Source organism: Capra hircus, chromosome 18 (genome assembly GCF_001704415.2).
Source record: "Capra hircus breed San Clemente chromosome 18, ASM170441v1, whole genome shotgun sequence".
NCBI classification, from domain to species: domain Eukaryota; kingdom Metazoa; phylum Chordata; class Mammalia; order Artiodactyla; family Bovidae; genus Capra; species Capra hircus.
In genome coordinates this window covers 43013057-43026253 of record NC_030825.1, presented here as the reverse complement: position 1 = coordinate 43026253, position 13197 = coordinate 43013057, and the positions used below count along the sequence as shown (strand labels likewise).

At 48.3% G+C, this 13197-nt stretch overlaps 1 protein-coding gene across 1 annotated transcript in view; it reads left to right on the top strand.

Moving 5' to 3' along the window:
* TSHZ3 (teashirt zinc finger homeobox 3) overlaps positions 1 to 6891 on the top strand; it is a 67936-nt gene extending 61045 nt beyond the window's left edge. The window contains exon 2 of the mRNA XM_018062254.1: positions 3239 to 6891. Coding sequence (XP_017917743.1) covers positions 3239 to 6444 — 3206 coding nt within the window. The 3' untranslated portion in view covers positions 6445 to 6891. The remainder of the gene's footprint in view (positions 1 to 3238) is intronic.

Genomic DNA, 13197 nt, shown 5'->3' with positions numbered 1-13197 from the left:
CTCAGAAAAGGGGTAGAGAAGGAGGGCCTGATCTGGCCGCAGTGACTTGTCATTTACCAATGGGGAGACAGTCCTAAAGAAAGAAAATGATATTTTGGTGAGGGTGGAGCACGATCAGAATTAGAGGAATGAATGAACCCTTCCACCTTTTTCTCCCCTCTGCCATTTCTCTAGGCCCGTTTCCACTTGCTCACTACTTCTTGAAGTTCAGTCATCGAGGGTGGATGTGATATTCTCAGAGGAGTGCAATTATTGCAAAACATAGAGGAAGGATTCATGCAGTGAGGTTCCTGTCAGGGCAGTGTGCAACGGTATTTAGGAGGAGCCTCAGACGCCACGGCAAGGCCAAGGGGTGGTGTGTGGAGTGATGCCAGGTCTCTCCGATCCAGGGCCTCTTGGCCCCAAAGCTTTTTAATTTTCTTTAGAGTAGGATTTGATTGTCAACTGTGAGGTTGGCCTTACTTTTCTTTCATTTTTAATTTCCTCCTCAGTCACCAGACTGATGACATTCTAATACTGCAGTGCGATTTACAAGGCATGTTGGAGTCCACTGGGGGGTCAGCTCAGGGTGGGCGCTGATCAAGCCGATGATGGTGCATGTGTGTGTTGGGGGATGCTCCTGACAGCCTGCTGTGCCCCCTGCACTGTGCTGAGGCTTCTACGGAGCCCACACTGCTCCTGGGTGGCCTGTGGACTGGCAGAGCTACAATACTCCCTGAGCTGGTGGCCTTCGTGACCACCTGGCCAGATGGGGCCATTTCTGAACCCCTGCTTCTCCTAGCCTGAATTCCGTGGGAGCCTTTTTAGGTGTGGTTCATGCTGCAGACAGTGGTTCCCACGGGATCTCAGGGACCTGCCCTGTCTACACAGGGCTGGGCTTTTCCTTGCACCTCAGCTGCAGGACACAGGCCTGTGTTTTTCTCCTTCCTTTCAGACTCAGTGTTCCTGATGAACCCCTTGGATAGGAACATTATACATACTTGCTCCCAGTGCATTTCTGCAGACAGTCAAACCCAGCTCAAGCTCCTCTTTAAGAGGAATGCAAACCTGCCTGGACGTTCTCACCTGGTCCTGCTGGGTGTCCCCTCGCCAGGGTGACCAGCTGACTGGTCTTGCCCAGGACTGAGAGGATCCTTGGGATGTAGGACTTTTGGTGCTGAGACTCGGACAGTTCCAGGGAAGCTGTGACTCTTGGTCACTCTGCCCACAGCCACCCTCCCTGCCGACCTGCCAGTCCTGTTTGGTGTTTGAGAGCCAGACTTCAAGAGAATGATGAGCAGAGTGTTTGTGCAGAGGGGGCAATGCCTGCTTTCGTTGTTCTCTTCCGCTTCCTTTTCCAACATTCATCTTCCCCCTTATGGTAGTAAGCACCATGGGCCCCCATGCACTGTGGCCCTGGGCCTTAGGAAGGAGTTTGTTTGGCATGTTACTTTGCAGCTCCAAGTGCACAGCCTCAAACTGAAGTCTTGCTACAGCTGATGGAGCAGGACGCTTTCTTCAGGTCATCTGTGGAAGGACATTCCACAGCTCGAGCCCAAGACCCTTGCTTCACTGTTTGCATCTGAGCAGAAGCAGCCTTGCTTCTACAGCTGCATGTACCTGGACACTATTCCCATCAAATTCAAGTCACCTCAGTGCTGGGACATCAGGAGTTTTTCAGCTTAGAAATCATGGTACTCAAAGGGGGACTTAGGAACGAAAATATATCACTCTTGACCTGGATGGAAGGAGGTGGCGGGGGGCGGTGGTGAATATCTGTGTGTCTTCCAGGGAATCTTCTTGGAGTCATTTCACTGTTTTGTTTGTAACTTTTCCTAGTGCGAAATTGGTTTGGGGGCAAATCTGTACCATCATGGGAGTGAATGCCACAAACAAAGCTTCCTTTTCTTTCCTAAGACTTTTCAGTCAGTCATGCGATGTTAGCACTTGTGGCATTCCAGCCTTAGCCGCTGGCCTTTGGAAGCAAACTGGTGTTAAGGAGCTGACAAGAAGTTACTTTTCACCCCTTCTCTGCCTTAACACTGTCACTTACCACAGGGCTGGCCACATCTAGTTAGTCACAAGACCCAGTCCAACTTGATTTACAGTGTCAGGCAAGTTCCGTAAGAAAAAACCAAAGTCACTGAATGCAAATTTAGAATGAAAAAAAAAAATCATTTAGTTCCGTTAACACAGTGTTCTCCCGGCTTTCCATCTCTGGAGCGCATCTTCTAGAACCCACAGCTGCTTGGCCCTGTTCAGAGTACTTCCACCTGCTTGGAAGTGCAGGCTGGATTCACATCCCCAGTTACATTACTTCCAGAAAGACAGGATCCCTGTTGGATGCCCATGAAGCTTATGCTGAGTAAATATTGACAAAGTAGTCTAAAGAGCAAACACTTTGACATTTGTAAGGTCCACTGGAAGGTCTTGTATATATTTATACAGCAGGAATGAGCACCGCATACCAATTTTCCTGAACTTGTTGTGACATAATTCTGCATGGATAGTGTGTGTGCCCGTGGCTGAGAATGACTGAGTGTGCACACAGGGGACAGGCCAGGGCTGGGTGGTGGCGGGTCAGGGTCTTCCCTCCCATCTGGAACGAATGAGCACCTGGACCCTGGTAGGAAACTTACTCCAAGCTTTTATAAGACCGACTTTTCCAGAAGGAAGGAAAAAAAAAAGTCACAAAAGCTTGTTTCTAATTTAGTACAATTGATGTACTTTCTTTTTACTTCGTAAAAATTGTATTGATGTTTTTGGGCTTTATATTTATTAAAGATTGAGCCTCAAAAATGTAATGAGTAAAAAATGCTTGCTTAATTTAAATTGTGAATCTGTCTGTTAAGAAATGCATTAGGGGTAGGAGAAGCATAAGACATATTAATTGACAGACAGGAACTGCTGTCTCTGAGGTTGATACAAGTAATTTATTACTTTAGAAATGAATGCCACCTCCAGAATGTGCTTCATTAATTTCAAATTTAGTTTTAATTTCAAGCTGTTGCCCCTTGAGAAGAATAAGGTGGCAAATTATGTTTGAAGAGCAGATTTTTTTTTTTTTTGCTCCAAAGAAACACCACATTTTAACTATTTAATTTTACAAATAAATGTGCCCGTCTACTTTGCTTCATTTCCCCAAGAGCCAAGAAAAAGTTCTAGGTAAGGTCAACACGTACTAATGCTTTCTTTTTTCTTTCTCTCCTCCATGTGTCTCATCTTTCTGTCCTACCTATTCCACCTGTTATCAATGCAGCCTATGTTTCAGATGAGTTAAAGGCTGCCGCCCTGGTAGATGAAGACATAGACCCAGAAGAGAGCCCTGCAGATGGAGAGCCGTCGGCTAAGTACATGTGCCCGGAAAAGGAGCTCAGCAAGACCTGCCCCAGCTACCAGAACTCCCCGGCGGCCGAGTTTTCCAGCCACGAGATGGACAGCGAGTCCCACATCAGTGAGACCAGTGACCGGATGGCCGACTTTGAAAGCGGCTCCATCAAGAATGAAGAGGAGAGCAAGGAGGTGACCGTCCCGCCAGAAGACACGACCGTGTCTGACAGCCTGGAGCAGATGAAGGCCGTGTACAACAACTTCCTGTCCAACTCCTACTGGTCCAACCTCACCCTCAACCTGCACCAGCCGTCCTCAGAGAAGAACAACGGGAGCAGCAGCAGCAGCAGCAGCAGCAGCAGCAGCTGCGGCAGTGGGAGCTTCGACTGGCACCAGAGCGCCATGGCCAAGACCCTGCAGCAGGTGTCCCAGAGCCGCCTGCTGCCCGAGCCCAGCCTGTTCAGCACGGTGCAGCTGTACCGGCAGAGCAGCAAGCTCTACGGCTCCATCTTCACCGGGGCCAGCAAGTTCCGCTGCAAAGACTGCAGCGCCGCCTACGACACCCTGGTGGAGCTGACGGTGCACATGAACGAGACGGGGCATTACCGCGACGACAACCACGAGACCGACAACAACAACCCCAAGCGCTGGTCCAAGCCCCGCAAACGCTCGCTGCTGGAGATGGAAGGCAAGGAGGATGCCCAGAAGGTGTTGAAGTGCATGTACTGTGGCCACTCGTTCGAGTCCCTCCAGGACTTGAGTGTCCATATGATCAAAACGAAACACTACCAAAAAGTGCCTCTGAAGGAACCCGTCACTCCCGTCGCAGCCAAAATCATCCCAGCCGCTCGGAAGAAGGCCTCGCTGGAGCTGGAGCTGCCCAGCTCCCCGGATTCCACCGGCGGCACCCCCAAAGCTGCCGTGGCGGACACAAACGACGCGCTTCAGAAGAACTCCAACCCGTACATCACGCCAAATAACCGCTACGGCCACCAGAACGGGGCCAGCTACGCCTGGCACTTCGAGGCCCGCAAGTCCCAGATCCTCAAGTGCATGGAGTGCGGCAGCTCGCACGACACGCTGCAGGAGCTCACGGCCCACATGATGGTGACCGGCCACTTCATCAAGGTCACCAACTCGGCCATGAAGAAGGGGAAACCCATCATGGAGACGCCCGTCACGCCCAGCATCACCAGCCTGCTGGACGAGAAGGTGCAGTCCGTGCCCCTGGCTGCCACCACCTTCACATCCCCCTCCAACACACCCGCTAGCATCTCCCCAAAACTGAACGTGGAGGTCAAGAAGGAAGCCGACAAGGAGAAAGCTGTCCTCGAAGAGAAGCCCAAGGAGAAAGAGAAGGCCTGCGAGGAGGAGGAGAAGTACGATATCTCTTCCAAGTACCACTATTTGACTGAGAACGACCTCGAAGAGAGCCCCAAGGGCGGGCTCGATATCCTCAAGTCCCTGGAAAACACAGTCACGTCGGCCATCAACAAGGCCCAGAATGGCACCCCCAGCTGGGGGGGCTACCCCAGCATCCACGCCGCCTACCAGCTCCCCAACATGATGAAGCTGTCTCTGGGCTCCACGGGGAAAAGTACACCCCTGAAGCCCATGTTTGGCAACAGTGACATCGTGTCCCCCACAAAGAACCAGACCCTGATCACTCCACCCAGCAGCCAGAACTCCCCCATGCCCAAGACAAACTTTCACGCCATGGAGGAGCTGGTGAAAAAAGTCACCGAGAAAGTTGCCAAAGTCGAGGAGAAAATGAAGGAGCCCGAGGGCAAGCGTTCTCCACCCAAGCGGGCCACCCCGTCCCCGTGCAGCAGCGACATCAGCGAGCCCATCAAGATGGAGGCGTCCAGCGACGGGGGCTTCAAAAGCCAGGAGGACAGCCCCAGCCCCCAGCGGGACGGCTGCAAGGAGGGGAGCCCCCTGGCAGAGCCGGTGGAGAACGGCAAGGACCTGGTGAAGCCCATGAGCAGCGGCCTGAGCAGCAGCACGGCCATCATCACCGACCACCCACCCGAGCAGCCCTTCGTTAACCCTCTGAGCGCCCTGCAGTCGGTGATGAACATCCACCTGGGCAAGGCCGCCAAGCCCTCCCTGCCTGCCCTCGACCCCATGAGCATGCTTTTCAAGATGAGCAACAGCCTGGCCGAGAAGGCGGCGGTGGCTACCCCACCGCCCTTGCAGTCCAAGAAGGCGGACCACCTCGACCGCTATTTCTACCACGTCAGCAACGACCAGCCCATAGACTTGACAAAAGGCAAGAGTGACAAAGGCTGCTCTTTGGGTTCAGCGCTTTTGTCACCCACGTCCGCATCCCCGGCAACCTCCTCATCCACGGTGACAACGGCAAAGACATCTGCCGTCGTATCATTCATGTCAAACTCGCCGCTACGCGAGAACGCCTTGTCAGATATATCCGATATGCTGAAGAACTTGACAGAGAGCCACACGTCAAAGTCCTCCACCCCTTCCAGCATCTCTGAGAAGTCTGACATTGACGGGGCCACCCTGGAGGAGGCCGAGGAGGCGACACCCGCGCAGAAGAGGAAGGGCCGCCAGTCAAACTGGAACCCCCAGCACCTGCTCATCCTCCAGGCGCAGTTCGCCGCCAGCCTCCGGCAGACCTCGGAGGGCAAGTACATCATGTCGGACCTGAGCCCCCAGGAGCGCATGCACATCTCCAGGTTCACCGGGCTCTCCATGACCACCATCAGCCACTGGCTGGCCAACGTCAAGTACCAGCTGCGAAGGACAGGTGGAACAAAGTTCCTCAAAAACTTGGACACCGGCCACCCTGTGTTCTTTTGTAATGACTGCGCGTCACAAATCAGGACTCCCTCCACGTACATCAGCCACCTCGAGTCACACCTGGGCTTCCGGCTACGGGATTTGTCCAAACTGTCCACTGAACAGATTAACAATCAGATAGCACAAACCAAGTCACCGTCAGAAAAACTGGTGACGTCCTCCCCCGAGGAGGACCTGGGGACCTCCTACCAGTGCAAACTTTGCAATCGGACCTTTGCAAGCAAGCATGCGGTTAAACTTCACCTCAGCAAAACACACGGGAAGTCCCCTGAGGACCACCTTCTGTATGTTTCTGAGTTAGAGAAGCAGTAGCGTTTGCTTTTGATTAAAGTGACTGTCATTCGCTTTGAGGGAAACTGTTGCAGGCACCTTAAGGCCCCCCTGTCTTGTTCTTGGCACATGTTCTTATCTTAACTGCAGAGAATCACTCTGGGCTGGACTGTTTTGTATAACTGTACAGTGTTTAATAGAGGTGCATACTCAGCTGTTGTTACTGGTAAAATATGAAGGTTAAAACGCAGTGGTAAGTGTTTGGAACTTTGTGTAAATGGGATTTAGTTGTGAGCATCCCCTGATGCTTCAAGCTGCATGCATTAACAGACAGTTTAATTAAGCATTTATGACGAAACCGGGCACACTTTTCCACGCGGCTCAAGTGTGCTGGCATTTTTCACCCTTTCATCTTTAGCCCTCTGAGTACTTTGAAGCACTTTTGCATTAATTTGGTTAAAAAATAAAATAATAATAATAATGTATGAAGCTCTGTTTTTTAAACTCCTTACCAGCTTAGTTATAATTAATAATATGAACCTCCATTTATGCAGGTCTGCAGGGGTATAACACGCCTTGAAATTTAAAAGAATATTATTTTCACATTGAAACATAGATGTATATATTGTATAGATTTCAGACTCTCTTATGAAAAATGTGATTGTGGGTAAATGACCTTTTTTCCTGCATTTATAGCAACAGTGTTTTATGTACCTGCTATGCTCTGGGCATAAGCTGTGCCTATGTATAGTGTATATTTCTTTTTCTTTTTTTTTTTAAGGTCTATGGGTTTTGTTTTTTACATGCAAACATTGTAAATTATACAGAAGATACCACAGATAGCATTTATAAAGTATACAGAAACATTATCTGAAAGCAAAGTATGATTGTTTGTTTTGCTATACAGTACATCTATATTGATAGAGGTTCACGTTTAAATTATACATATTTATTAGCATCATATTATCATTTGTTTTGAGCAGTCTGAATAAACGAGGCCAGGAGATCCATCCATGGCAGGCATCATAACTATTTTGCACATTATTTTTAAAGGTATTTATTAGAAATCAAAAAAAAAATGCTCAAAATAAACTCAGTGCTCAAAGGGTTAAGTCTATTTGAAAAGGAAAAAAAAAGAACAAAAAAAAAGAGAGAGAGAGAGAACTTGTACTGTATTTCCTAAACATTGATAAAGCCTTTAAAATGTTTGTACTGTAATACTTTGCTTAAAAGTCACGAGGCATTCTGTGATACAACCTCTTTTACTTATTTATAAGCCCTCTTGGTTGCTGTTCCATATTGTAGGACGCCTTTTTATTTCAATTGGTAACTTTCTGTTTTGTTCTTCCTAATTATTCTCCCAAGATCCCACACTGCAGCTTTATCTTTAGGCTTATGAAAGGTAACCCGTGGTTACCGGCTCTCCAAGTGATTCTGTTCTTCTCCATTTTTGGCAGTTAATTTGCAGAAGTAACTGACAGCTGACACCATATGAGAACCTATGTATAAAATATTGGCATGTAAACAGCACAGACACTCTGTGCCCTGTTTTGTTGTTGACAATGAACCACCATTATGTGACTCTTCATATAACCCTCTTTTCTACGGCAGCATTAAAATTGTCTTTTTGCTATAATTTTGTGTTGCGTTCACAATTATGTCTGAAATGTGCTACGACTAACGAGCACATTAAAATTAAATTGTATGCGATCTGTTTATGACTGAGTTGGTTGCTGTGTCTGCCAGGTGCTGGCAGTCGGAAGCCGCCCGTAAATCAAGGGAGTTTTAGTGAACTTTGGGCTTGGAGAGCAGCGAGCATTCACTCAGAGGCGGCGTGGACAGAATTTTCCCCAAGAATAAAAATGTAAAAGAAAGGAAGATGTTCCGTGGGGTTAGATTCTTGCTGGGAAGGCGATGTTATCAAGTATCCGTAGTGGAGCTTCGGTCACACCTGGCGACCCGCATGGGGGCGGGAGCTGGGTCTCCCATCTGGATGAGAGAAGTCCAAGTCAGGGCCCTGAGCCCTGCCCATGGCAGATGGGAGGAAAGGTTTTTGGAAGGCTCGGTGCAGGGCGATTCCTTCCTGTTGATTCGGGATTTTCAAGGAGCCCAGCTGGGCAGGTGGGCTGGGCATGCTCTCTCTTCTGTGCTAAAGTGAGCGCAGATAACGAGGTGTCGGGGGGCGGGGAGCCTGAACCCATCCACGGGAGGAGTGGGGAGAGCATTTATATGATAATCACAAGCTTTTATTAGCCCCGGCAAATCATGCCAACAAAACGCTGGGAACATCATGTAAAATTGTAAAATACCTTTATTACTATATTCAGACTACTCTTGCAGTTATGTGGAATCGTAGCTCCTAACCTAGAATTATACAAATGAGAGATGTATTACATCCATGTAATATATAAAACACCTCCACGTTAAAAAAAATACTCTTTTATTAAAAATTTAAATTAAGCCCTTTCAGAGATGTTCGGCAACACGCCTACGTTCTCCCCCACTCCATTCATCCCCACCCCTTTTAGTCAAGATGAGGCCAAAATTTCTGTCTGCTCTACTTTCTCTCGGCAATCCATCTCTCTCTGGGTTTTTAGAGAGAAACTCACTAGTGTTCAGAACGGGTTTCTGGCAAGTGGGGAGGTCTGTGCTGGCTCTGCTTGCCCTGTGATGCAGACAGTCAGACTGTGGCCGCAGGCACTGCAGAGGGGCTTTCCCTTCTGGATCTCTAGCCTTGTCGTCTTCCCCACCTCCTCCCGGGTGGCCACCACAGTCCCTCCCAGAGCGGCTGTCTGCCCCTACCTGGGACATCGTCCATTTCTCCCGGGGGCCCGGCTCCCCCTGGAACCTGGCTCGGGACAGATACACCCTCCCCGCTGAGCCTTCCGCATCTTCACATCCTGGAGCCCAGATTTCCACTCTTGAATTTTTCACAGGTTAAATATAGCATCGGTTTATTAGAATCCAAAGTCCTGCATCTAACAGATTAAACTGACAACACTTCCATCACCACCAGGGCCCATGTGGCTTGAAGGGAGAGGGGATTTGTGCAAGCGAGGCTGGGAACCCCACCCCCCCACTTACATGTTGGGAGAAGAACCTGATGCCCTGCACATCTCCTCCTCACCCCACCTGCAGGGTTAGCTTTAGGACTTAAGTTTGGGTGTAGAAGTGAGGAGCTATGGCCAAGACAGGTAGCAAGTTCTGGGCCCCCAATGGTAGAGCTAAGAAAGGACCACTCATATTAATGGGGCCCAGAAATCAGCTTTACCTCTGGAGGAGACAGTGACTAGGCGGTGGAGGGCCTGAGGCGTGAGTGCAACCTCACCTGGTACAATGACGGTGCATCATGGCAGGAGGCGGGGCTGGCTGGGACCCCACCCGGCTTGGAGGTGGAGGGCCATTTACTCTCAAGGTCGTCTCATCAAACCCTTCCCTGGCTGGAGAGTGAAGGCCACTATCCAAAAGAGCCTCCAGTCACAGCCCAGAATGGCCCTGACTTTCCCAAGATCGGTAGGGGAGATCCGAAGTTGCGTTCCCAGTGCAAAGTAGTTCTACGCTTGTTCTCCTACCATTGATGTTAATAGAGAATGTGAGAGCAGGAAGGAAGGGTCATCCAAGTCAGGTCTTTAAACGATTCCAGGGAGGCGGAGGGATGGTGCCAAGTGAGGGAGGTTTTAATCACAGGTGTGTAGGTGACCCCGACCTCACCCCGCCCAAGCCCAGGCTTGTTGCAGCCTTACTGTATATCTTCGAGCCATCACATTTACGCAGTATCTTAAAATAACATTTGTGATAAATGTGCAATTTAACTAATTTATGGTGCTATGATGTGCTCAGGGCTACATGCAAGATGAAAATCTTAAATGGAGCTTGAACAGCTCACTTCACAACAAGAAATCAATATGCCACATCTTAGCTATTCGCTGCCGTCAACATTTAGCAAAAAAATATCAGTGATGTATCTTTAAGTTTGAGGCAGCAAGAATTCTATAATTAACCAAAATCTTACATAGTTAAAGAGGGTGGGTTATGATGAAGACCCAGATCTCCCTGGCATCTTCATTCTATTTTCATTCTGCAAAAAGGAAAAAAAAAAAATATTGATAACCACCAAAGAGGCGTTTCTTTGCCGGGTGCTAAGGAGAGCTTAGGTGGAGGTGGTTAGCCTGGGAGGGTTCCTCAGCAGAGCTCAGGGCTGTGGTCTGCAGATCTAGAAGAATTCATTCTCTTAAAATCAGACCACGCCAACTAGGTGGACTTCATTGCCTTCAATCCTTGACCTACCTATTGTTTCACAGACCTGGTCACTGAATACTTGACAAAAGGCCATAGTAACTGCCAAGCTCCGGGGAGAGTCAGGCTCCATCTTGAGAGCAGCACCTGAAGAGAGGAATCTGAGAGCGGTCAAAATACAGGAGATGATGGGAAGAAACAGGGCTGCAGTGAACAAATTCGGTGCTGAAACTATTGTCTCCCGGGATTTCTAAGTCATCCAATAGAAAAAAAAAATCAAATGATTTTATTTTTTCAGATTCATCTGTGCAGCTCTTTTGAAATTGGAAAATTGCAATCACATTTTATTCTGTTGACTATTTAACACAAAAACCATCCACTTGGTATTAAAGGAAGCAATCATAAGAATGAAAACACACAAATCCCAACACCACTCTTTAATAATAAATACTTTAACTTTAAAATAATAGCTATTATCCTTTTAGCTAATGGCAAAATTACCATTTTTACTCTGCCAGATAGTTATTCTTTTGGTAATAGAAACACTAACCTTTTTTCTCCCTAGGGATTTATTAGTAAGCATGTGTAATCTTTGGCAAAAGGGAACCTGAAAATGCATTTCCCTGGGGACCCGGCGCCAGTCGATGCCTTTCAGCCCGCGGCTGACCTCGGAGACACAGAAAAGGTACTCGCGCTTCTGCTCCCACGCGATTCCAGGGTGCGCTGGCCTTTGCAAAATATGCTATAGTTAGCTTCAAAAACCATCTCACTCCTTTGGGGGAAGGCCTCAGCTCTGTCTCATAGCAGAAAGCTTCTGGGAGGGGAATTTTCTCCTGACAAACCCCACCTCTCTGTGTGTGCGATATGGCAGCCTCGTTGCTGCCGAGGCCTGGACTCCCGGGATCAGTGCAGCGCGGGGAGCAAACAGGATTTTGTTTCCAGAGAGATGCTCGCTCTCCACACAGGCATCAGGTTTCCCCAAGCCAGACGCGGATGCACCGCTTTCAGTCTCCAAAGATCTGACAGGAGGCCACCCCTAGGAGGGTTGTAAAGGCGAACATTTGGGTGGGCTTTGATGGTTCCCAAGATATCGCAAATCACCCTTGATTTGGGACCATGTTCCCCGCTCCACCAAAACAGTGGGTTTGCCAGATTGTTGGTCAGTGACCTGACAGCCCTGCACAGCCTGATGGTGACTCAGTGAGCCCATGGCTGTGGACATCAAGAGTGACTTAAATCAAAGTTAGCAGCTTCTTGAGGCTCGGCATTCAGGGGTCAGTGCCCTTCCCTACATCCAAAGAGCCAGGTGTTTTCAAAATTAAATTCTAATGATAAAAGATCAGAAGAACTGCTTTTCCACCACCTTTGTATAATGTCATGTACTAATATATTCTTAATAAATCATCCCTGATGATAATGATGATAAGCAAGGTGACCTCTTTCCAGAGATTAACATCCACAATTAGCTACTCAGGAATTAGGATACACTATTATTTACTGTCTAGCCTGAGCAGTCCAACATAGTGGCCATCAGCCACACATGGCCATTCAAATTTAAATGAAATAAAGTGAAACATGTCATTCCTCAGTCTTACCAGCCACTTTTCAAGCGCTCGGTAGCCACATATGGCTAGTGTCTACTCTTTTGGACAGCACAGATATGGAACATTACCATCATCATAGGACGTTCGCTTGGACAGTGCTGTCTATACCATTATTTAAAAGCTGTTTCCTAAATAAGAGCTCAGACCTTAATGATGAAAATGTGTTTTCAGTCCATGGGTATTTCTAAGAATCTTTATTTTCCCGATATGGGTGCAGGCAACATTCTCACGTGCTAATATCTCTGATCAAAGCCAAGGACACACATAATTAACCTGGAGCATAAAATTATAGACAGAAGTGCAGGCCTCAGTGTATGAAGTTGCGGACCGTTCCCCCTGCTGTGGGTATTGTCTGGGCTGCGAACTCCAAAGCCCAGAGAGCTGGTGGATGTGGCCATGACCTTGCTTTGCCCTTAGCTGGCAATGAGTCAGGCAGTCCCTTGCTGCTCTCTTTGCCCAAGTGGACTTGAATCCTCTCCTGGGACTTGGAGACTCAAGACATGACTCTGAGACTGGCATGGCTCTTAGTCCCGACACGTGAGGCCCGAGGGTTCCATGCCCACCGGTGTCCGCAGACCCCACCAAGCCTCTATCTCCTCTGCTGTAGCCCCAGGCAGCAGCAGGGGGTGGGGGTGAGGCCCCATCCTGCTGTCTCTTTAAAAATTAAAATATATAAATAGGACTCGGAAAACGACTTTTTAAATTTGGGGTTAAGTTTGAAAAATTATTGCGTTTCAACATTTCACTTCCATTATTTTTTTTTCCCACAGCAGGATTCCAGGACACATTTATGACCGTCATAATTGTGAGTTAGAGATCTCCCAGGCCAAGTGAAATGAAATTACGAGAAACTGAAATCTGTTTTAATTGGAGCATTTATGGAAAAAAGAAGTCAGGGTGGCTGCTTTTTTCCTTTATGTGACTCCAGTTCATAGCCGTACCTGTGTGTCCAGAA